The sequence below is a fragment of the Trichophyton verrucosum genome, assembly GCF_000151505.1.
Source record: "Trichophyton verrucosum HKI 0517 chromosome Unknown contig00111_1.f1.exp, whole genome shotgun sequence".
NCBI classification, from domain to species: domain Eukaryota; kingdom Fungi; phylum Ascomycota; class Eurotiomycetes; order Onygenales; family Arthrodermataceae; genus Trichophyton; species Trichophyton verrucosum.
This window is the reverse complement of record NW_003315564.1, coordinates 110,210-134,192: the sequence shown is the minus strand read 5'-3', so window position 1 is coordinate 134,192 and position 23,983 is coordinate 110,210. Positions and strand designations below refer to the sequence as shown.

Here is a 23,983-nt window from a genome sequence, read left to right as displayed (position 1 = left end):
AGTGCTTCCTCGGAAGATCAGAACAAAGGGGGCGGCTTTCTGGCGGAGGATACTTGGGGGTGCTTAAAGCGTATATACGACCGGGTCCGCGAAAGTTCTGGGTTGTTTCTCATCTCCTGATCCGGGACTTATTCGTCTAAAGTCTGCCTCGGAAGAACGCGCTATCGAGACCGGCCAAGATAACAAACCGCCAGGGTCTTTTTTTCGCTGACGATAAGCTGGCAAAGGACGGATTATCCTGCACGGAGCGGGCTTATCGGCGCCAACCCAAATACCTCGCTCAAGGGCCCGTACCGTCTTGTGTTTTCAGCGTGTTCTATCGCGACACGAGAAAGCAAGGGAGGAACCACGACTTTAACTAGTGGAGTCTCGCCTTTGACGACGCTTCATATTCTCCTCCTCCCTTTCCCTTCCTCTTCTCCTTTTCCCTCTCCTCTCGCTACTCTTCTCCGTTGACCTAGCCTGCATATCATATCTACGCCATGAATGACTCGCGTCAGACGGGCCATGAGGGCGATACAGCTGCTTCCACCGTCGCGACTGAGCCAGAGTCTGGCAACAACTACTCCTTTCTAATACATTCCAACAAGACATTGACGCAGGATCTTCCACCTAAAGTCGATAGTAAGGTGTACATCCGTCAGCGCCGTCGGCGCACCAGGTACGTGTCCTGGCTATACTCACCATGCGAAGGGTATGGAACTAACCCTGAGACCGGCAGCCCCGAGGACCATGCTATTTTAGAAGCGGAATACCGATTGAATCCAAAGCCTGACAAGGCCACCAGAGCGAGCATCGTCAGCAGAGTCTCTTTAGGAGATAAGGAAGTTCAGGTACGGTCTCAGTCGGTCGGCTCGTCGTCACCTGCCAGACATTAACAATCCCCGCATTATAGATATGGTTTCAGAACAGAAGGCAGAACGACAGGCGAAAATCCAAACCGCTGCATCCGAATGAACTATCCCCGAATACACAAGAACCCGAAAACTCTCAAAAAACCGTAGATGCTAGTCCACCAAACACACAGAATGGAAACCTGAATTCAAACGCCGATGATTCCTACGGTAATACACTGGGCACACCCTCTCAGTCTTTTTCCAACTGCCAGTGTGAACACAATATCGCATCGTCACAGCTCGAAAGCTCACAAACTTCTATTACATCTGCCAAATCTCAAGAAAACCAGTGTAGATTTTGCTCTGCCATCAGTGAACCAAGATTACGTGCTCAGCTTTCCTCCGGTAAGAGGAAGCGTGCGGATTCAGGCATCAGCGGACTAGAAGTTGGTGAACTTGAAAATGGACGAAGATCATTTGGCTCCACGAACTCGCCATCTCTTCGTCTTTCTCTTTCCTTTGATGGCGAGGCAGTGGTACGTGGCGAAGATGAGAAGACCCCATCTCCTCCTAAGATTCGCGATTCTTTGAGAATTGCTTTCTCTGCAGACGGTGAAGCAGTTGTTCGAACGGCAGGAGAGCCGTCACCCTCTCCTTCACGAAACCGTACTTCGACTCCCCTCTCTCTTCAGTCCCGACTTAGAAGCCTTCGACGGACTAGCAGTGCCGTCTCATTTGGATCTAAATCACCAGACGCTGCTGATATATTTGGTCGGTCTCGAGATTTACGCAGATGGGAGTTGTACTGTGATACAGACGCGCGTAGCGCTCTCTCCTCACCTAAACTCGGAACGGGCCCTACACCTGACCGGAGTGGAAGCGCCAGATTCTCTTGCAGGAGGGTTTCCAATGCGAATGCACGTATATTATCGCCATGTGCTAATCTTCCGAACTCACTGCTACCCGCTAGCCCACCCCAGAAGCGAAAGAAACTATCGCGCGCTGTGTCCTCCCTTGGCCGGCTAGAGACTGAACCATCATTAGAAACTGTTAGCACCGCCAAACTTAACAGCTCTCACGGCAACAGAAACCAAAAAATGAAGCCCAAAACAGATTTCCACAACGGTGACTCCGACAAGGAAAACTGGCTCCCAGGTACACAGAATGTTGGCCCTCGTCGCCGTCGACTACATCCCACCGCCCACCCGCAGAATCGTGTTCTTCAGACATCAGGGGACGCTCGGCGCGAGGGGAATCGAATTATTGGGCGGGGAATGACATCTCCTCGAAAGGACCACGACAAAAACAAGGACACCGGACTTACTGGGAAGCCATCTCTCCCCAGCACAAGTTCGAACCAGGAAGAGGATCTTGACTGCATCCAGGGTTTACTCTCCTTGAGCCAGGGGGCTTGGAAATGAAGCTATATAGAGCGATCTTATGACTTGTGTGTTTGAGTAATAACGGCATTTGCTTTTTTCTTTTGTTCTCTTTTTTGTTTCTCTTCTTGGAGGATGTTTGTCTTACATAGGGATACCTTTTTTCTTTTGGGCGCATTATCAACAGGATAATTATTCATCTTTCGCTCTCTCTCTCTCTCTCCTGATACAATTCCTCAGCAGTCCAGTGTATGAGCCTGATGACCATTTCTGGAGAACTGCAGAGCCATCCTTGCTTGCAGCGCATCATCGCTTATGATACAATGCTTTTGGCCTTTGATTCTTGAAACCCGCTTCACCATCTTGGAGGCCCTCAGTAGAATTTGGGAACATTGCATAATATTGAGCGGTCTAGCCATCCATACTGACACGCCCCCCTCGCCCGAGAAGCTACTACCGATGATTTGTCCTGCAATTACGGAGGATCAACTTGCACTACCGAGCTTGAACGGGGACGATCTTGAGCAGGTTAATCTGGGGGTCGGGGGAAACAATGTTGACACCCATCGGCCAAGTTCTACACCTGTTGGTGGAAATGAAGCCTTACCTTCCGCCTTGTTGAAGCCATCATAACCACAGCCTATCAGCTGGCCCCGACCCCGAAATTCTTTGCATAAATTCAACATGGTCATCCTCACCATGCAATAATTTAGCATCCGGGTGTCAAATTAGTTTCCGCATCAGGACAATAACTTGCGTGAAGTGGAACTCGGCGATTGAGAATATTACTGGGATTTGCACGTCTTATCTGACGGCCAGAACACTTCTTCCCCGTATTCTCTTATGATCACTACCCCGGGTTTGAGTCTGGTGGCTGTATACCAAGATACTCCGTACGTTTGATGCAGTTATCAATTATCGGGACACTCAGTTATCCGGGTGTACGAGGTATAAATTACAGCTTCCAAGCCACGCACTCCGAAGCTGACATGTGGAAGGATTCTGGTTTCTCGTACATCGTATCATCCAAATTTTACGTTCCCCTTATTGCTACACCGGATCCAGGGACGTGTTATATGTGATCTCTGTACGCCGTGTCCATCACGACAATGTCATCATTAGCAGCTCCTTATCGGATCGGTGTCGACGTCGGCGGCACCAATACGGATAGCGTCATATTGGATGTTCGTGCAACGAATGAAGCAAATCGCGGGGTGATTGCTCAACATAAAACACCAACTACAAGTCCCAATGTTACTGATGGGATAGAAACTGCCGTTCTCAATGTCCGTGAGCAGTCCAAGGTACCGAGAGATCAAATTGCCTGCCTAACCATTGGAACAACGCATTTTATCAATGCCATAGTGGAACACGATGCTCGACGCCTATCAAAAGTGGCCATCATCCGGCTTTCCAAGAGTTTCACGAGAGAGGTACCCCCCTTTTCAGACTTCCCTCCAGTTCTCAAGTCAATTATGAACGGCTATTACACCTACGTTGACGGTGGGCTCACTATTGATGGAGCAGCAGAATCACCTATAAATGAAACTCAGGTGGTCAAAGAATGTGCCAAAATTAAAGAATTAGGGTTAGACGCAGTCGTCATCTCTGGTGTATTCTCTCCAGTCGACAAGCATTTTTTCCAAGAAGACAATGTTCGAAAGATTATTCAAAGAGAGCTGCCTGGAGTTGATATTGTTTGCTCTTCTGAAGTCTCCCAGATTGGATTCCTTGAGCGTGAGAACGCATCTATTCTCAATGCCTCTATCCTCAGGTTTGCACGGCGCACCATCCGAGGCTTTAAGTCAGCAATGAAACGCTTAAGCCTGAACTGTCCTCTATACCTTACTCAGAACGACGGAACTTTGATTGACGCTCCTTCTGCTTCAAGACTTCCAATCCGTACTTTTTCCTCTGGACCAACCAATTCTATGAGAGGAGCTGCATATTTAGGACTTAGCGGGCCGGATGATACCGGAAATGACCGTACGGCAACGATTGTCGTTGATATTGGTGGTACTACCACGGACGTTGGAGTATTACTCCCGTCTGGATTCCCGCGCCAGGCTTCTGCGTATGTCGAAGTAGCTGGCGTGAAGATCAATTTCGGCATGCCCCATGTCGAATCCATTGGCCTCGGGGGTGGTTCCATAGTCCGTCACAAAGGAGCTAACACTACCATCGGACCTGATTCTGTCGGCCATTATCTCAGCACCAAAGGCACCGTATTCGGAGGAGACACACTTACAGCAACAGATATTGCTGTGGCTGCTGGAGCCAAGATTGGCAACCCCGACTTGGTCAAGGATTTGGACAAGGAACTGGTTTCCGCTGCGCAGGCAAGAGTGAAAACTATGCTGGAAACAGTTATTGACCAAATGAAAACTTCGCCAGCCCCTTTACCTGTACTGCTAGTCGGAGGCGGCTCAGTTTTGGCTCCAGCGGAACTCGATGGCGTGTCAAAGGTCATATTTCCCCCATTTCATTCCGTTGCAAATGCAGTCGGCGCTGCCATGTCCAAGGTTGGCGGCACAGTTGACTCTATTGAGAGTACGGCCGAAAAGACGGTAGCAGAAGTTGTTGATGAAGCCAAAGCCAGGGCGATTGAAAAAGCGGTTGCCTCTGGTGCCATCAGAGAGACAGTATACCTGGCCGAGGTTGATTCGATGCCTCTTCAATACGTCGCAAACCAAGTGCGCGTTATTGCGCGAGCTGTTGGTGAGCTGTCGCCTGAAGGTGTCCTAACCCTCGACAACATACGAAATGGTGGAGATGATGACGAAGGAGATGATACAATATATAACGAGGTTCCTAAGCAGAATATTGAGACAGAAGAGTTCAGCGCCAACACAGTAGATGTTGCAACCTACCGCCCAAAAGTCGTGAAAAACCCTCAAACAGGGATCGACGAATGGATTGTTTCCGAAACAGACGTTGCCTGGCTTGCTGATGGGTGTTACGTCCTGGGATGTGCTGGTGGAGGCTCGCCTTTCAGTGAACACATCCGAATTCGCGATCAGATACGGCAAGGACACATTATACGTATCATTGACCCATATTCTGTAAAAAAGGATGCTGTGATATATTGTAAGTTGAGTCAATTGCGTTCACGATTTGATTTTGATAGTACTGATGCCAGTGAAAGGGGGCGGTCACATGGGTTCTCCAGCTGTCTCTGTAGAACGACAAGCAAACAACGAGACCGAACAATCCATCCATGCCCTTATGGAGTATCTCAAACATGGCAGCTTTGATGCTGTAATGGGAGTAGAAATCGGTGGCGGCAATGGTATCCTGCCTCTTTCTATCGGCTCGTCAAAGCATTTTGATCGCCCTGTAGTCGATGCCGATTGGATGGGTATGTATCAATCTTCCTTTCTATTTGACATTCCTGATATTTATTGTTTTTTGCGTAGGTCGGGCCTACCCAACATTCTGGCAAACAACTATATGCGTATATCAGCCTGGCGAATTGGTGCCTTGCTGCATCCTTTCCGGAAGTGGGAGCACAATTATTATGAACAAGTGCGCAAGTGATGAACTTGTCGATCGAGCACTACGCGCCTCGTGTGCTGAAATGGGGTCGAGTGTAGGTTTAGCCGCCCGTCCTACTACAGGCGACAAAATGTTAAGGTTCGGTGTGCTCAATACCATGTCCCTTGCGTGGCGTATTGGGCGTTGCATCGCGCGTGCAAATGCTACCAACACCATTAGCACCGTGGCTGAACAGATGATTGACGAGGTTGGCGGTCCTGAATCTGGTAAGATTCTCTTCCGAGGAAAGATAGTTGCCGTGGAAAGACGACTATTCAAGGGCCATTCATATGGCGAAATCACAATTCAACAAGTCCTTAAAAAAGAAGTCGAGTCAAGTGTAGCAGACGAGCTCTCAGGAGATGCAAGGCGATCATTGACACCTGTGGCCACCGGGGGTGTCCTAAAGATCCCTTTCAAGAACGAAAATATCTATGCCAAACACATTTCCGACGAAGGCGTCGAGAAATATGTGGCAACAGTGCCTGATCTGATCTGCGTCCTTGACACACAGTCTGGAAAGGCGCTTGGGGTCCCCGAATTCAGATATGGTGTTATGGTAACTGTGTTGGGAATTGCATGTTCCCCTCGATGGTCAGATACCGAAAGAGCACTGGAGATTGGTGGGCCAGGGGCGTTTGGATATAAGGATATCAAATATGTTCCCTTGGGTAAATACGTAGAGCCCAAAAGTGTTGTGACGGAATATGCAGAGCGACTGTGAGCGGAATCATTACATCTTTGCCCGATATTCCCATCTAGAACAGTTAATTGAGTTCTTCTTTTCTATGCTGTGCTTCATTGCGTTGTACTACCAATGACGTAGCTAGCAGTTATTGGCTTTTTATGACTTCATCAGACCGAAAACAGGAATATGCAGGAAATAGAAATAATAAAACTGCAGAGATATATATTCGACTGAGAAGGAGGAACAGGCCAAGATAACACCGAGGACTTATGTTTGTCGGTGAATTGGACGTAGTTGGTTGATATATGTTGGCGTTGGTAGATATAGCTAACTATCGAAGATGTCGCTCTCATCGCATGTAGGTTTTGGTCTATCTATACAGAGCACATGAAACCAATACATTCACATTCCCCCACCACTGATTACAGGACCGCTGCTAACTTTGACGGCCATACCTATAGGTTGATCCTGATGATATCATCAAACACTTTCGAGAAGATTTCGACAAAGAACAGGAGCGGGAAGCTTCTGCCATCTTTACCTCAAATGCGGTCTCGTCTGTAACGCCGTATTCAACGAGATATTCTAGCAAAGAGGAGATACCTAAATTCAAGATCCCTAAGCTGGGTGCTCGCGCAGATGCGGTGCACCATATGCTGAGCAATGAACTCGATCTAGATGGTATCCCGAATTTGAACATGGCAAGGTACATGCGACCCAGCGCTACCGTTGATTCCCTCAAGAAAGTAACTGCTAATAATTGTTTGGCATATAGTTTCGTTGGTACTTACATGGACCGAGAAGCAAATCAACTTGTGGTTGAGAATATCAGTAAGAATCTAGCGGATGCAGATGAATACCCTGCGTTAATGGCTATACACGCAAGATGTATATCCATAATATCCAATCTATGGAATCCACAACCAGGAGAAGAAGCCACCGGATCTGCGACAACTGGGTCCTCTGAAGCCATCATGTTGGGTGGGCTGGCCATGAAAAAGAAGTGGCAGCAGAAACGTAAGGATGAAGGAAAGGACATCTCTAATCCAAATATCATCATGGGATCAAACGCTCAGGTAGCTCTCCTGAAGTTCGCCAGGTACTTTGACGTTGAAGCTCGAGTTCTGGATGTATCCGAGAAGAGCCAATTTCGTCTCAACCCAGAGTTGGTTAAGAAAAATGTGGACGAGAATACCATTGGGATATTTGTGATCCTTGGAAGCACCTATACTGGTCACTATGAACCTGTCGAAGAGATATCTAATATCCTGGATGGCATACAGTCCGAAACCGGTATAGATGTCCCTATTCATGTTGATGCTGCCAGCGGTGGATTTGTGGCACCATTCACTGACGCAGGGGCTGGAGGGCCAAAGTGGTATGTGTGATCTAAGACTTTGCCTTGCTGAACAGTGCCGTTTTCCTGGCCGTGCTAATGTGAGGTTTCAAGGAATTTCGAACTTCCTAGAGTGAAGTCAATCAATGCATCCGGACATAAGTACGGTCTCGTGTATGCAGGATTGGGTTGGATAATCTGGCGAGACCGCTCCTATCTGCCAAAAGAGCTCATTTTCGAGCTTGATTATCTCGGGAGCAGAGAGGAGACTTATACATTGAACTTCTCCAGGCCTGGAGCACAGGTAATTGGCCAGTACTATAACTTCATCCGCCTTGGGTTCAATGGGTATCGAGAAATCATGGAAAACTGTTTGGCAAATGCAAGACTGCTGAGCAAAACTTTGGAACGGACTGGATGGTTTGTCTGTTTGAGCGATATCCACCGGAAGAAAGGGGAATTCTACCACCAGCATCTGAACAAAATTACGCCCTATAAGGAGGACGAAACATCTGCTGACTATAACGCTGGTTTGCCAGTGGTAACATTCCGATTCTCAGATGCATTCAAAGAGAATTATCCCCATGTGAAGCAAGAGAGCATAAGCCTCCTGCTGAGGTCGAAGCAGTATATAATTCCCAGTAAGTTATATCACATCCCCTAAATTAAACTGGTGGTGTATCGCGCATAGCAATGGATTCAAACTGACTCTTCGGGTCTCCAGACTACCCTTTACCTCCCAAAGAGCAGGACACGGAGATTCTGCGGGTGGTTGTCCGGGAGAGCATGGCCGCAGACCTCATTGACAAGCTTGTGGCAGATATTGCTGCAGTCACCGAGAGGCTGATGAAATCCGACCCTGTCGACCTGTCTGCACTCCAGACAGGCCCAACCAACCTTGAGCGGCGTCGAGTAAGAAACAGAGAGCAGCCTCACAAGGTCTCGAAGCGGCCAAGTGGAAAGAAAGAAAAGACTGCAGGCCATCCGATGAGAAGTGGAATCCACCGCTCCGTTTGTTAGGGAGTAGATAGTGCAAAAGGAAGATGCCACCAGTTATATATATCATTTAACTGAATAATCGAGAAATGGACAGGCACGAGTGAGAGCGGCCATTCTTGTGGCAGAAGTATAAGGGATGTATAAGGGATGCCTTGCTCAATATGAGAAAGATATCAACCACAGTGCTCGTAGCTATAGCATAATTGGAAAGGCAGTTGGTTAGGAAGATCGATGAATCTAACTGGTTATTATCTATTAACAGACGTCAGCGTCGGCCTTCAAACTTATAGGAGAACTGGGGGAGTCCAAAGAAATCAACGGGAGCACCCCATATGCTCTCAAACACTGACCTCACTCGAGAATATGGTTCCCCCCTGCCATTGGCTGTCCCGAATCGATGTATTATTTACTCCATACTCCGTACAGTCCCGAACATGAGAGATGAGGATGTGGGTGTGGGACGGTGGCTTTCTTTTTCTATGCACATCCCGGACTATCAAAAGCTTCGATTCTCAGGGGCTGCAATGCCAGCCACTCATCGCGCGCACCGTCGACAAAGATGAAACGACACGAGTCACTCCACACCAGCAACAAATTTATTTCCCGGGGTGAAAAAGGGGAATACACGAATAGAATCATGATCCCTCATATTCATTCTTCGCTTCGACAACATGCGGCCGCTCGGTCCGTTACCCACGTTGCCACTAAAAGCGTGATGGCGCACCATGCCAGGCTTTGACCTACCAGGATACCAAATGAAGAGAGCCACTGGTGAACAGAGATTGGCCACTGATATCCAGGGGCAAGTCACTCGATACCCATAAATTGCCCAGTGTGAAGTGAAGACAAGCATTGCTGAAAGCTTAGCGTTGGGTCTCTGGAGCCAGCGAGAGACTTCGAAGGCCACTCTCAGGCCCGGAATAGGCCAGCCATCAAAGAATAAGATGGAGTCACTGATGCAGGAGGCACATCCTAGCGTGACGATCGAGTCAATGGATGTTCACAGAGGGAGGAAAACGCCGTCACAAGCGGCCAGCCGGTGAAAGAACCAGTTGTCGGGGCGTATATATAGCCGGTCGAGTTATCCTGGATCTGAAAATGTATCTTCCTCCCTCTTCTTTCCATCGACAGCTACAAGCATCATCAGAGACAGATTCTGCTGCATACGGACTTAAACAAAGATAAACGACTCATAAAGCACATCCAAAATGCGTTTCTTTACCACTACGATATACCTTCTCCTTGCATCTTACGCCTCCGCCAACCCTGTTCCCAGGGACGACTGCAATGATATCCCAGCAGCTCCAAGCACTCTCCCTGCACCACCTCCACCACTCCCATCACAGGCTACTTCCCACCCAATCGGGACACCTGGCCCATCATCAACCATATCCAAAGACAAAATGATCGAAGTTCTGAAGGATATTGCTCCGGCCTCGGCTAAGGAACCCTGCGTCTCCGCAGCGAAGGCAGAAGGGCAGTGCCGAAGCGCCTCACAAGCTGCAGAGCCTATCATCCGCTCCTTCGAGAGATACAAGATCACCTCCAAGCCCGAGATGGCTGCCATCTTGAGTCTTATCGCATTGGAGTCTGGAGAGTTCAAATATCAGAAGAACGTATTCCCTGGTAGACCTGGCCAAGGCAGTAAGTTGGACACCCCATAGTCTCTCAACATATAATCAGGAATAACACAGAACTAACCTATCGACCTTAGCTCGAAACATGCAGATGCCCAACTTCAACGCCCTTTATGCCAAGTCGATCCCTGAGTTAGCCGCTAAGATTGGCCCCAAGACGAATAATGTTGAGGCGGTTTTAGATATGCTGCTCTCCAAGGATGATTATGACTTTGGATCGGCGGCGTGGTTCTTGACTACCCAGTGTACTCCCGCTGTTAGGACTGCGTTACAGTCTGGTTCTGAGGAGGGATGGTCCAAGTACTTGACTGAGTGTATTGGAACCACTGCTGCCGATGAGCGGAAGAAATACTGGACCAAGGCGATGGAGAGTGTTAAATCTTTGTAGAACCAAAGATTGGTACAGCTGGAAAGTGCCTACCTAGGTTGATCCCACTTGTCCTACAGCCACGATTTACGACTATCATGATTTTCACAGAATGCGAGAAATGAATTAAATTGAGTAAATCCCATTTTATATCTGTCTCGGCTATGTAAACTCCATGTCATGCCTCTAGCAGACGCTTTTTATCACTTCCGGAAAGGAACATGAGACGTCGGGGATGGGCGAGAAAGGTAAGACATTAAACAAGAACTAGGCAGTAACAATACCATAGTGGAAAAACGGAAAGGCAAAAATCACCCATAAAAAGCCGAACGCATCGAACTCCGGAACTTCCCACCATGCATCAATCATTGAGCGGCAGCAACCAAATAGATATCAACTGAAACTCAAGCGAAAAAAATAAGCCACACTGCGTCAGGGAAACAGGGCAATGGATAAAGAAAACAGAAAAAGGGCAGATCAAAAGATTCCGTACACGATTAAATCAAACATGAAGCTCAAGATTTGCGTCTTTGAAAGAGGAATACGATGAACTTCGCCAGTAGAGCGGCATTAGACATCATCAAAAGCTCGGCTTAGCCTGGACCCGTTTGTTTGATTTGCAAGGAGCTCAGATGTTCTTCGCCTTGGCGATATTGCCAGCACTCCCGATTCTTCCACTTGACTTGCGGACTCCACGAGATTCAGCCCGGCTGTCGGCTGTTCGTCTTGGGTTGGACCGCTGCTTGCTCACTCCTAGAACTCCGCTTCCACTCTTTGTGTTGGATGGCGTCTTGGGTTTTGGTGAACCGGAGTCACCAACCCAGTTCTCGACGTCTTCGTGGATGTCTATCTCGGGGGTCAGAGCCGCAGAATGGCTAAGGGATCGTTGAGAACTGGAAACAGGGGTCCGTGGAGAAGTAACACGGTTGACAAGAGCTTGGATCTCCTCATCGCTGTCGGCCCGGTTGTTTGAATGGGTTCTGGACAGGCCTCGTCTCGGGGATGCAGCAGCACCTCCTAGACTAGCAGATGGCGTACGGGCGTATGGGTGGTGCCTTGAGTCTTTGCGATGTGACTTTCTTGGTTGTCCTGGAGTTGGAGCAGGAAGGTTCTCATCCGCGTAGCCATTGACACTCTCATTGGTATCAATTTCTCCAAGAGCAGCTCTCTTGGCTTGGTTTCCGTGTGGTGGTGTTGCTGTCTGGCTGCCATTGAGTCTTTGTTTAGAGGATACACGCCCTGGTGTGGTGGGGGTAGGCAGTGAGAGTTTCTCCTTAAGCTGGTCTTCGAACCACCATTCACGGAAACTTCCTTGATTCAGATGGAGCCAATGCTGTTGCGGCCCAACAACCATACCCGGGCGCATGAAGCGCATAAATGCGATGATTTCATTCGCAGTAAATCCATATCGATAAATGAGATACGCCCCTATTAAGCAGCCAGTTCGTCCAAGCCCAGCTTTGCAATGAATTGCAATTCCCTTCTCTTTGATTGTGATCATCTCGTGTGCCATCTTGATAAACCGCTTTACCAGTGGGAGGGGTGGGCAGGTTCCGTCTTCGAATATCATGTCGATGTGGTTGATTCCGAGTGCAGTAAAGTACGATGGACTGTACAGTTCGGAGTTGAGCCGTACAACCAGGCCAACATTCCTGGTCGAGAAATGGGTAAGAACATTCTTAAAAGGAACCGGCAGCTCGCTGTCCTGGACCTGCTCGATGGTGGATGGCAAAGCAGCGAATTCAGGGGTGTTTTGAGGAACAACTGCGGTGGGAGAATGTTGCGGCGACGCAAATGCAAGGAAGCTTGGGGTGATCCAGTTGAAATCACCCATATCAACTCGTTCATACTTTTCGTATCTACATTTCTGTTAGCCCTAAATCTGCACCGTTGGCTAGCAAACGCGGGGGCGAAAGCATGAACTTACTCTTCTAGACTGAAATCCTTGAGCCCGCAAAGGCCTTCCTCCTTGGCCTTCCAGACGCCATATACCACGTCCTGGATAGTAAGGACAAAGTCCGCCTGGCTGTACCCGGCATCTCTGAATGGCATGTATGGTGGGTCTGCCTGGGCAATCGGGGCCAGTGCGAGGTGAGGAGGCCAGGATTGAATCAGCACCATATAGCAAGCTACGACACATGCAACATTTGCCCTGCTTCGAGAGTCCGGTTTGGTCCACAGAACCACTGGACGATCGGCGTTTTCTGGGTCTCCCAGGATTTCATGAAAGTGTACCGCGAATCTGTACAGGTGTCCGATATGGAAGGGGCCAAAGTCTGCATGGAAAGAATTGTACAGGAGCAAACCATCGATATTGAAATAAACGGGGGCCTTGGCCTGATGCTTTCTGGAGGGAGTACTTGCGCCGGCCCGCCTCTTGCTGGGAGACTTTGGTGGCGCTGCGAGGAACGGAAAGGGAGTATTCTCGGAGGGTGGGCTATGATAAGAAGCCAGGTAAAGGCGATCTAGAAGAGAATGAGCTGAATGGCCGCATCCCAAGGGCAGTATATGAATCGGGACATATATATACCTTGAATGTACTCGATCGGAGCACCGTACAACCCAGAGGTCCCTGATGGCGGCATGTTGAGCTAGATCGATCTGTCCTGTACTCAATTGGGATCGAATCTGTAGAAAGAGTATGTGGCAGAAGGTATGGCAAGCTCTCCCTCCGGCAGCAGCGACGACAACAAAGGTTTGGGTCCGCGAGATCGTGATATACTGAAGAGAGGCTGTCGCAAGATCAAAGCTGCATCATCGAGGTTATAGATAAACAGTAAGGATGGCGACGGAAGAATAGCCTGGTGATAGCGTCGAGAGAAGGGAAAAGGAGAGTAGGAGAGAGTGAATAGAGAGAATAATAAATCCGCGACGAGGCAAGGGTGTTGTTTATGTTGTTATGACCTTAATACTATTTATTATGATGTTGATGTTATTGATGTTGTTGTTTTTTTTTATTTTTCTTCCTTTTTTCCTTTTTTTCCCAAAAGGGACAGCGAAGGCGCATGGACCACCGCTGCTTGTTATGTTGTCACGTGTCCTATTAAGGTTAGACTCGTCGGTTGACCCAGCAACCGCCAGAGGCCGGGGCTGCTGATTGGACAGATGGCTCTGAGTGGGCCCAGCTGCTGTTTCAGGCTAGCGCGCGGCGGGCGCTAAGACCAAAACAAACACGGAAGCGCCAGGGCAACAAGCTCCTCTTCCATGGCGACGGCGAGGCGACGGCGAGATAAGCGTATACAGGGACGAGAGAGAGGGCGAGACGAGCACAAGACGTGGGCGTGGACGAGATGACGCTGTGTGTCTGGTTTGTGCCACCGGGAACAAAGAGGGGACGACCGTTGGGCACGAGGGTCCCTAGACAGGCACCGGCCGCTTGTTTATCCATGCCGTTTCCTTCCATTGGAATGGTGCAGGTGGGATGCCCGAACCATGGACAGCACCCTCGCCCTTCCATGAAGATACCAAGTTGAGCTACGGATACAGGCGGACCCCTTCCTCAGTTCGACGGGAATGCAGGGTTACCAGTGAACACAGGTGTGATCTGTTTCTGGTTCGGCATCCTTGAAACCGACTCCACAAAGCAAGCCTCAGTGGCGAAAGACACATCTGGATGCAAGGAACCATAACCAAGAACCTGACGCTTTGCGGTGATATAACACCAAACCATCGCTTTTCTTACGGTGCGAGAAACAAACAACAGCAAATGTGCGCTGTTGGAGGCTATCTACCTATTAATACTGGCATCAGGCTTGGCTGTTGCGTGAACGATACCGTGTCTGCCCCGCCGTGTGCGAAAATCTCAAGCCGGCCGCAATAATTCCTCTTCCAAACGCATATCAACGTACCCTGGTGTGCCCCTACGGTAGTCATATTAACCATGGCCCAGTCAGTGCAAGCTGCTGATCAGGATTTTCCTTATTCTCTGTATGTTGGCTGATGACTGAGGCTGAGGTGTTCGTTGCTTGCGCTCATATCCCACTCTACATATCCTGTTACTCGCTTAGGTGCTAACTGTGATGAATATATGCAGCACTATATCCGTACCCCTTCCCACACACCGACTTGCCTCCTCTGCCCTTCGGGCGCTACAGGTAGACCTTGAGCTATCACCGCTGGTCAAGCGCACATTCCGTCTCACAAATCCCGAGTCATCCAGCATCATCACACGACAAAATGAAATACAAGTAAACCGGACAGCAGGGGAGCCTAAAACTGGACAGGCTGCTACTGACGACAATGTAGATGTCAGTGATGAGAGCTTAACGGTTTTGGAGACTGAATACAGAGCCACTACCAACCGAATGCTGCGGGTGGCAGTAAACGCCTTTATGGACTCTCTCGGCGTCGTCGTCGGCGTGATGGAAGAGTTGGACGTCGATGTCCTAGGCAATGAATTGGGGAAGCCGTAGAACACAGAGTTATAAGAATACTGCTCTCTTAATTACTTTTATAGACTTCCACAAGTTACCCAAGCGCGGTAGCCATTTTGGTGAATTTTCCAATGCCACAGTGTGGTCATAAACGTGCATCATAATAACGTAATCTTCATCAGAACTATCCTGTAAATAGTTCAGATAACTGCTAACTATCCTCTATGCGCTGTGCCATCCCTGGCGTGTTTGTACCTTCGCTGCTCTCCTCTCTTCCCTTCCTGCATCCCTACCTACCTATCTCCCGCCTGGCCCCAGTGGAGGCCCTTCCCAAAGCGGAGCGGAGGCGGCATTATGTATTTCCGAAAGACAATCTTACATAATCTACCATCTCTCGCGGCCAGCCAATGGGAGCCGCGTATGGAAACCTCGCTTAGCGCTAGCCCCACCCGCCCAGGTATAAATATCTCCAGCCGCCCGCCTTCTTTTGAAATTTTTTTTCTCTTTTCTTCTCCAGCTCTCTTTGCCATTATGGCTTAGATCAAGTGTAGTATCTGTTCTTTTCAGTTTAATCTCTGAAAGTATTCTAAGGAATACGAAAGTGATTATTCTTATTTTTGTACCGCGCGATTAGACCTCTGTGCTTGCGCATGTCTTTTCGCACCGTGTCATCGGTCTTACACTACCACCGATCGACGCGAACCCACCTCTTTTTTCATTGATATCTTCGGCTTGCTGAAGTGTTAAAGAAGAGAGATTTGAGCTTTTATCGGCTTTGTTGGTCTTGCTTTGGTTTGATGTCTTCTTGCTGCTGGGCAAAGTTGAAGCTCAAGGACCACTGTTTTGAACCGAGTAACCTACTGTAAACCATCAACATCCTACAGCATAACCATCACCCTCCCACCCTTCCACCCAATACAAACTGCCCAAGATGATTGACTCGTCTATCTTCGAGAGCTTACAGTCGAAAATCGATGAAGAGTCCAAGATCCGTGATGTATGCATACTTCTAGAGTATCTCTCTTCTCAGCTCGAACTAACCAAAACAACCAGGAAATTCAAGATATCGTCCAGGAGCTCTCTAAGCGAGGTGACCTCTTCGTTCACTCTGTGTCTACATTCCCAAGGCTAACGGGGCATCACTGGAACAGGCAGAGCCGTTCAGGCGCTTCTCTCACGAGCTCACTCTACGCCTCCATCTCAAAGTAGGCTCACTTCTCCGTCATGCTAATAGACGCGTCTGCACATGCTGATACCACCCCGAAGTAAACCCTATCCTTGATGATGCCACAAGAGAAATCTCAGCACAGCGAGAGGACATCGTCAAGCTGGTGACTGTTGCCTCAAAGCACCCCTTCTACAAATATAACCACCTCTGGAGTAAAGAGTTGCAGAAGCTGGTATTGACATCTGCCTCCTTTCATGGTGCATTATACCCCTGCTGACATGCCAGAACAGGTCTTCTCGATCGAGTTCTGCAGCTGGCTCGGCGGTATGAAGGGAGTCGTCAGCGACAACACGACCTTCATGACCATTGAAGACGTGGGAAAGTTCCTTGCCGGTTTGTAGCCCTCCTCTCCCATGATCTGAGGCAGTGTCTAACTCTAATAATAGTTCCGGTCAATCTGAAGGACCAGGATGCCTTCCACCTTACGATCGAAGAGTATTTGCATGCTCTTATCTCCCTTGTCGAGGAGCTAGTAGGCCATTCTAATCCCTCAATACTTAATTGTAGTTACTAACTAGAAACACAGTCTCGACTCGCTGTCAATTCAGTCACCCTTGGCGATTGTACTCGACCTCTACAAATCCATACCTTTATCTCTGACCTTCACGCAGGGTTCCAGCTCCTGAATCTCAAGAATGATTCATTGAGAAAGAGAAGTGACGGGATCAAATATAACGTGCGTATAACCCAAACCAAACCATAAGGATATCAACCAAAGATTTACTGCACAGACTTACAGATGGGTCCATGGATATAGGTCAAAAAGGTCGAGGATGTAGTGTATGATCTGTCTCTCCGAAACTTGATTCCCAAGAAGGGGGACAGCGAGTAACTGTAACAACTGGCGCTATTACCGTGCTCTCTATTCTCTCATAGCTTTATGCTCATGGCGCTCAGACCTACAGTAGAAAAGCAATGAATTATTCAGACAAGTCTAATAACTTTTCCAAGCATCTGGAAGTTCTCATGCTTGCCCATCTCTTCTTACGTCCAAGTAGAAATATACTTTTATATCTACACGTGACTTTGTTAGCCCTAACCCTATTTCACCCACGCCAAGAGTTCATCCTCACGTTGTAAATTACATGAAAAATCGACGAACGAAGAAGATCTTTAAACCACCACGCCAATACAACAACTCCGCAGGATATTTACCTCTTTGCGGTTTATCCCAGTCACATACATCCACCGTCGTCACAATGGCTCCAACAACTGTACGTCTACTTGTTGAGAATTGCTTTGCTGTTCCCCCCTGAAGTCGATCTCGGAACTCGTCCCTCCCCGGAGGGCGAATAAAAAAGATCTTCAAGAAGACGACAATATGCCACAATGGGAGCAGTAGGCTAACTCATCCTCACCCGCCTTGGGTGGTTTATTATAATTAATAGGCCCGTTCTGCCAAAGGCAGACAGCAAAAGGTCACCAAGAAGGTACGTTATTTGCTCTTTTCTCGAACTAAGCCTTGTTAAACCAGAATCAAGCCCGTTGGAGATCGCATTCTAATGGTAATTGATACAGTACATCATCAATGCTTCTCAACCCGCCAACGACAAGATCTTCGATGTCTCTGCCTTCGAGAAGTTCCTGCACGACAGGATCAAGGTTGAGGGCCGTGTAGGCAACCTTGGCGAGTCTGTTCAGATCTCCCAGGTTGGTGACGGCAAGATTGAGGTCATCACTCATATTCCTTTCTCCGGCCGATACCTCAAGTACTTGTGCGTTGTCCCCTGAAAAATTTCTGTATCGTATTCCATGCATCAATACTGACTGGCATTCTTCTCAATTTAGGACGAAGAAGTTCCTCAAGAAGCAGCAGCTCCGTGACTGGCTTCGCGTTGTCTCCGCCTCCAAGGGTGTCTACGAGCTCCGATTCTACAACATTGTCCAGGACGAGGCTGAGGAGGATGACGAGTAAATAGAATGACGGAATGACCTCTTATTTTTCCCATTAAAAGTTTAGGCCATTTGCGTTCTATAGGTGGATGGGCCATTCGAGTTTTGATGAAGGAATTTAGAGGAGAGGGGGGACGTTACTTGTGACTGGATGGAGAAATCTCATCCTACCAATCCATGATATCTAGCGCCCTGCTTATGAGCTTTTATGGTTGATACCGAAGCTTGCGTGATGCGCATCTCTTCTCTATAATTCAATATAATCGGCTCTTTGGCCTCGATGCTCTCCTTTTCGCTCTCTCTCTTTACTTTTTTTTTTTTTTTTTAAAAAAAAAACAACCAACTAGCCGCAGCGATAGGACTTTTGAAAGTATAGATACTATGTTTATGATTTTCGGTCTTAAAGACCGGAGAATAATCTAGGACGTGATGTGCTATAGGGGTGGTGTACAGCCGATAAAGTAAAAAGGTTCATGCATCACTAGGTGCCATCCATAGCCTTCCTCTTCACACCAATGCCAGCATCTGAAGCCCAGGATCCTTGGGAGACTCCATTACCTGCCGGACTCACTAACTCCCCATCACGAATAGTCCAGCCTGAGCGTTTCAGAACTTTCCACTTCTCACCTACTTTGTACCTCACCAGGTCTCCGGTAGCTTTAGTGTCTTCTATGGAATCATGGCCTTCAGTACCTCCACAAGCTTGTATATCTCGCCCAAGGTGCTTCTTTGTGAGAGCTCGAAGACCGTTTCGCATTGGCAGGCCTGCTGGGTGTGGATATAACAGCACAGTGTCAACGATAGTAGGATGGATAATGCGACAAACATTAAGGTCGTTGTCCAACGCATGGCCAATGAGAGGCGTTTCTGGTTGTAGGTGTTGGAAAAGCAACTCCCTTGCAGTTGCAGGAGAGTCAACCATTTCAAGGTTATTAGTTGACTTGGACTCATGCTTTTTCGTTGTGGCAGTGGATGCTTGCTCGGTCTTATAAGGTGTAGCTTTAGCAAATTGTTCGGATCGAATGCCCGAATAGCGAGTATTAAGGTCTAATATCTCTCCTATTGGCCTCACCAAAACATCAACCAGCAATTTACCTTCCGGCCAGGTTATGGCAGTTAGGCGAATCATCTCAAGTCCTAACGTGGTATACCCCATTTCACAATCAACACAGACCGGCGGCAGGATTTTTTTGCCCGGTTGCCGCGGTGTTCGTTCAAACTGCATTGTAGCCGCTAACCGCTTCATATCAGTGACCTTGAACACGTGGGAATCTACCTTTGTGCATCCTGTAGATTTTCCAACAGGTTCTTTACAGCAAGGATAGTAAAACTCTTTCTGTCCCACTACGTGCTCGGTTTTCTGCTTCGGCGGCCGAATTGGCCTTGCATAGTGATAGACACATGGGCCTGATGACGTTAAGGCACCATCAGATCTCCTGCCTGGGAAGACTTGGAACCTCCCATTACATCGGTCACATTTCTCCCACCCCTGTGACGCCTCTATTCCGCGCTTTGCAGCAGAAATTTCATCTATTGATGGAGGAATCATGACATATTCAAGCTCTTTCAAATCTCTGGTAGAAGCACAGAGCGTTGAGAGGACTAATTTCTCCTCTTCAGCTGTCAATCCAGTTGATAAAGGTTTCGGTGGCGGGCCTTCTGGCTTAATTATTTTTGGTGAGTCTTCTGTTCGGAGGAAAGCTGTCACAGTCTCTTGCCATTCCTGCTGTTTCATCTTCGTCAGTTTCACTATACGTAGCTTAACGACATTCGAATAGACAGCAGGCGACTCTTTCGCAATTTTTTCTTCTTCATCCAAGGCCATCGAAACCAACTCATCAGCGGAGAGAATCATGCACTTTTTGGACGGGTCAACGGATTTCTTTAGCTCCTCGTTAAGGCGTACCATCACACTGTGCAATTTGACTAGGATTGACGTGCGAATTACATGCGTTGCCGGAGGTTTAGACAAGTGTCTTGGATTGAGAGTCTCTTTCTTTATTTGCCTCCTTTGCATGACAGATGAGGTGTCTGACGTCCTTTTATCATGGTCCTCTGCCAAAGGTTCTGCAACATTTGCACGGGTAGCTGTGCGGTTGACTAGAGGAGGAGACACTCGTCTCCCTAATGAGTTAAGGTTGCCTTTACTCCTAGGGGGCGAGGATTTTGGCCGTTCCGCAACTGTTGTAGAAGTACGTTCAACCACAGCAGCGTCGATTTCCTGGCCGGAAGATCCACTCACGGTCCCTCCATCGTCATATAAACGCTGCCTCTTCCTAATGGGTTCATCTATATTTTCAGGCCGTGGATTCGCTCTCTCTTTGGAGTCAGCGGTTGACAGAAAGGTGGCTGCATTCTTCACCTCTTGATGTGAGAATATGCAATTTATGACGGTGCATTGGTTATTTTGGGGGCAAGGGACTGCGCTGAACAACCCCAGTGAGCTAAACATTGTATCGTCTCCTCACAACTCAAAATAACGTAGGCGTAGCTTTAGGCTCAAGTCCCATGGAGGGTCTGATATGCTCAAAGCATAGGAGTACGGCAATCGATGTCTAGTGAGGCTGAAGGAAGCGAGAACTGCCACTGTTTTGCGGAGCAACTTTACATGGCAAGGATAGGGAAAGGGTATCAACGACCGGGCCCATGTCCCATATTCCTGGCTGCGGTGAGAGAACTATATATTAAGCTCGCCCTATGCGGCGAGTTGGGGCATCGGGTAAATACCCGGCAGTTTCTTTGCGGTGGAGCCGTGCGGTCACTTTAGGGGCATACAAAGCGACCAACCGAGAATAAATAAGGCAGAAGAATACGTGTATGAACGGGTTATCAAATACAGACGATAGTAGAATATGTGTTGGGAGTGCGTTGGTCACCGAAGTTGACGTCTCGAAAAAGTGGATTGACGTCTTGCCTGAAATGCAAACAATGCAAACAGCGCAAACAACGCAAACAAACTTCCGTTAATTCCTTCCTTATCTCCGTAGGCTCCGGCGATTCCAACAGCACAACAAGATATAAAGATCCAAAGGGTGGATGTTACAAGCCATCATTCTCCATCCAGTTATACACAAGCGATTCTTGTTTTGTTAGTTATGGAAGAAGGCGGTCAGCATCCAAATGATTCGAAGGGTGATCACCTTTGCGTCCTAATTCATGGGTGAGTGATCGTGGGAGCGTGATACAACAATATCAAGGAACGAAGGCTAACTTCAGGCATCAGGCTATGGGGTAATCCATCACACCTTAACTATATCGTATCCTCTTTGCGGGAAAAGTACGGCGAATCATCACTACAGATACTATGCCCCAGAAGCAATGCGGGAAATCTCACATATGACGGTATCGATCTGGGTGGAGAGCGGGTAGCCCACGAAGTGGAGGAAGCAATCAAGGGCTCCGCTGAGCAGGGGTGCAAGATACGCAAAATGAGTGTGGTAGGATATTCATTGGGTGGACTGATAGCTCGATATGCTATCGGTTTACTCTATGCAAAAGGATACTTTGAGGATATTGAACCTGTCAACTTTACCACATTTGCCTCACCACACGTCGGTGTGAGAAGCCCTGCAAGGACAAGCCATTTCTGGAATGTGCTGGGTGCTCGATGTGTATCGACTTCAGGCCGACAGTTATTCATGATCGATTCGTTCCGTGACACTGGAAAACCGCTTCTCAGTATCCTTGCTACCCCGGGAAGCATATTTATGCTTGCGCTTGCGAAATTTAGACACCGAACCCTATATGCAAACGCCATCAATGATTTGAGCGCAGTTTATTACACAACCGCAATATCCAGGATAGATCCCTTTACACAAGTGGATGATCTCTCTATAAGCTATGTTGATGGTTACGCGCCGATAGTCATTGACCCCGATCAACCAATACTCATGAAGCCGAAATCTCAATCATTACTTGGCCAGTCAACCTCCTCTGCCTACTCGATGATAACGGTATTCTCATTTCGACTGGCTGTATTCACCGTCATTGGATTTGTTTCGGTATTATTCCTAATAAATGCAGCCTATCAAACAATTCGGAGCGAGAAACGCATCCGCCTGCATGAACAAGGTAAATCCGGGGTAATTTACAATACCTATAGGGTTCCACTGATCATGAAGGGATTCCGGAATGCCGTTGAGGACATGTACGAAACCGCAAATGCCGCACAGAAGCCAGAGTATATATCAGGGTCGACTTCGGCTACCAACGAGAGACCCCATGACATGAATGGCGAAACCCCAGCGCCTGCGCAGCCTCTACCTGCTGTAGCAACAGCATATACTGCAACAAAACCGCTTCAAAGCACCGATAACAACACTGCCCACAAGTCTAGAGAAGCTACGTTTCCTACTCTTGCCTTGACTGCTGCTCAATTCCAAATTATTGATAATCTCGATGCTGTCGGGTTCCGCAAATACCCGGTACACATCCATCAAGTTCGGCATAGTCATGCAGCCATCATTGTTAGGTCGCCTCGAGAATCATTTAAGGAAGGGAAGATCATTGTGAGACACTGGTTGGAGAAAGAATTCTGCATCTGATGCCTGTATGCGTATGGCTTCTCTTTACTCCGTGTCAGTGAGAATCCATGTACAACCGACTCCACTCTGAACGGCAAAGCCACTGCTACTCAAACCTTTACCCTCATTTTTCGATATCCCACCCAGTGCGGTAGCTCCCGTAGAGTACCGTACCGGCCCCAAAACGGGAGAAATAAAATGGAGACTCAGGTCCTGTACAAGGGTTCTCTGCAACTCCCTGACCACCACAATTACCAGCCACTGCATCCCGGACCTAACACGAAATAATCTGTACACCTTCCCCCATAGACCCTTGCAGTTGTGCACGGATTTCCAACATGATTAGGAAAGCGGTCAGATTTACACCCGACACTTACAGGTGGGAAGTTTCTGTGCTGCTTTCCCGTATATGCAACACATAGATCAGTCGGAACATTATAACGATGGCCAACCAACAGTGTCCTCGGCCCACTCCATATCCTTGACCTCACTACACAGTGTTTTGCATTTTGCTGATTTAATAATTGCTGTTACAGTCGTTACATTGTTGCGGAGAACCTTGTACAATAATAAACATTAGAGATAGATGTATAGATATATGGATAGAGTGCTCCGTACAGGCGATCTCAAATGAGCATTTACTCTGTGGAACGCAGCTCTTACGCCTGCAGACCAGCGCCATCATACCCAGCGTACTCGCACAGTGGCTGGGCTACCCCTGACTGCCAGGCCCCCAGACGCCTCCGAGGAAGCGGCGTCGTGAGAAACTAAGAGGGCCAAGCCCGCATTAGTCAGACATTCCTGGCCCCCCGGTCCACTTAAGCTCGTGGTCCAACCACTCAGGCCGTGTATTTGCCGTCCTTGGCGGGCTGTAAGTTCATTGACGTCATAGGGGAGCCGCATAGTTCAAAACGCATCCATCCACCGTGTAACATCCACGTCGAATACTTTTTCCGCGCTCGGGTGGTAGCGAAGACAGGTCGGGTATACCTACTCAGCGGAGCGGCAAGCGAGGATGGCAAATAATTTAAGAATACGGAGTGCAGGGAAAATCGGCGTTGTTGCAATACAGGGGCGTGTCCAATCAGTCTTCCGTTATTCGAGGGATTTCAAAGAGCGAGAATAACTAGTTAGTTATTGCTTACAGGGCGGCTAATATCAAAATATGGCTTTCCTCTCCAGGAGAACTT

General features: G+C 48.3%; 11 protein-coding genes across 11 annotated transcripts; 9 read left to right on the top strand and 2 right to left on the bottom strand.

The window, feature by feature from the left end:
* Positions 1-482: 482 nt before the first annotated feature.
* Positions 483-2,257, top strand: TRV_01360 (homeobox transcription factor, putative; the record flags this gene model as incomplete). The annotated part of the gene is made up of 2 exons (XM_003024483.1): positions 483-833; positions 896-2,257. 2 exons carry the CDS (start codon positions 483-485, stop codon positions 2,255-2,257), a joined length of 1,713 nt encoding a protein of 570 aa, XP_003024529.1.
* A 1,067-nt stretch (positions 2,258-3,324) lies between these two features.
* TRV_01359 (uncharacterized protein) lies at positions 3,325-5,469 on the top strand (the record flags this gene model as incomplete). Its single annotated transcript, XM_003024482.1, has 1 exon — positions 3,325-5,469. The coding sequence occupies one exon, from the start codon at positions 3,325-3,327 to the stop codon at positions 5,467-5,469; it is 2,145 nt and encodes a 714-aa protein (XP_003024528.1).
* A 398-nt stretch (positions 5,470-5,867) lies between these two features.
* On the top strand, positions 5,868-8,793 carry TRV_01358 (uncharacterized protein; the record flags this gene model as incomplete). Its single annotated transcript, XM_003024481.1, has 5 exons — positions 5,868-6,469; positions 6,654-6,708; positions 6,899-7,819; positions 7,913-8,414; positions 8,498-8,793. 5 exons carry the CDS (start codon positions 5,868-5,870, stop codon positions 8,791-8,793), a joined length of 2,376 nt encoding a protein of 791 aa, XP_003024527.1.
* A 1,187-nt stretch (positions 8,794-9,980) lies between these two features.
* On the top strand, positions 9,981-10,797 carry TRV_01357 (uncharacterized protein; the record flags this gene model as incomplete). The annotated part of the gene is made up of 2 exons (XM_003024480.1): positions 9,981-10,416; positions 10,487-10,797. 2 exons carry the CDS (start codon positions 9,981-9,983, stop codon positions 10,795-10,797), a joined length of 747 nt encoding a protein of 248 aa, XP_003024526.1.
* A 607-nt stretch (positions 10,798-11,404) lies between these two features.
* Positions 11,405-13,361, bottom strand: TRV_01356 (uncharacterized protein; the record flags this gene model as incomplete). The annotated part of the gene is made up of 3 exons (XM_003024479.1): positions 11,405-12,635; positions 12,704-13,241; positions 13,307-13,361. 3 exons carry the CDS (start codon positions 13,359-13,361, stop codon positions 11,405-11,407), a joined length of 1,824 nt encoding a protein of 607 aa, XP_003024525.1.
* A 1,434-nt stretch (positions 13,362-14,795) lies between these two features.
* TRV_01355 (uncharacterized protein) lies at positions 14,796-15,188 on the top strand (the record flags this gene model as incomplete). Its single annotated transcript, XM_003024478.1, has 1 exon — positions 14,796-15,188. One exon carries the CDS (start codon positions 14,796-14,798, stop codon positions 15,186-15,188), a length of 393 nt encoding a protein of 130 aa, XP_003024524.1.
* An 892-nt stretch (positions 15,189-16,080) lies between these two features.
* On the top strand, positions 16,081-16,281 carry TRV_01354 (uncharacterized protein; the record flags this gene model as incomplete). The annotated part of the gene is made up of 1 exon (XM_003024477.1): positions 16,081-16,281. One exon carries the CDS (start codon positions 16,081-16,083, stop codon positions 16,279-16,281), a length of 201 nt encoding a protein of 66 aa, XP_003024523.1.
* Positions 16,282-16,571: 290 nt separating this feature from the next.
* TRV_01353 (uncharacterized protein) lies at positions 16,572-17,209 on the top strand (the record flags this gene model as incomplete). The annotated part of the gene is made up of 4 exons (XM_003024476.1): positions 16,572-16,710; positions 16,764-16,849; positions 16,904-17,053; positions 17,135-17,209. The coding sequence occupies 4 exons, from the start codon at positions 16,572-16,574 to the stop codon at positions 17,207-17,209; spliced, it is 450 nt and encodes a 149-aa protein (XP_003024522.1).
* A 253-nt stretch (positions 17,210-17,462) lies between these two features.
* Positions 17,463-18,292, top strand: TRV_01352 (uncharacterized protein; the record flags this gene model as incomplete). The annotated part of the gene is made up of 4 exons (XM_003024475.1): positions 17,463-17,591; positions 17,766-17,807; positions 17,896-18,092; positions 18,166-18,292. The coding sequence occupies 4 exons, from the start codon at positions 17,463-17,465 to the stop codon at positions 18,290-18,292; spliced, it is 495 nt and encodes a 164-aa protein (XP_003024521.1).
* A 459-nt stretch (positions 18,293-18,751) lies between these two features.
* Positions 18,752-20,722, bottom strand: TRV_01351 (RNA exonuclease Rex3, putative; the record flags this gene model as incomplete). Its single annotated transcript, XM_003024474.1, has 1 exon — positions 18,752-20,722. The coding sequence occupies one exon, from the start codon at positions 20,720-20,722 to the stop codon at positions 18,752-18,754; it is 1,971 nt and encodes a 656-aa protein (XP_003024520.1).
* A 976-nt stretch (positions 20,723-21,698) lies between these two features.
* On the top strand, positions 21,699-22,814 carry TRV_01350 (uncharacterized protein; the record flags this gene model as incomplete). The annotated part of the gene is made up of 1 exon (XM_003024473.1): positions 21,699-22,814. The coding sequence occupies one exon, from the start codon at positions 21,699-21,701 to the stop codon at positions 22,812-22,814; it is 1,116 nt and encodes a 371-aa protein (XP_003024519.1).
* Positions 22,815-23,983: the final 1,169 nt, after the last annotated feature.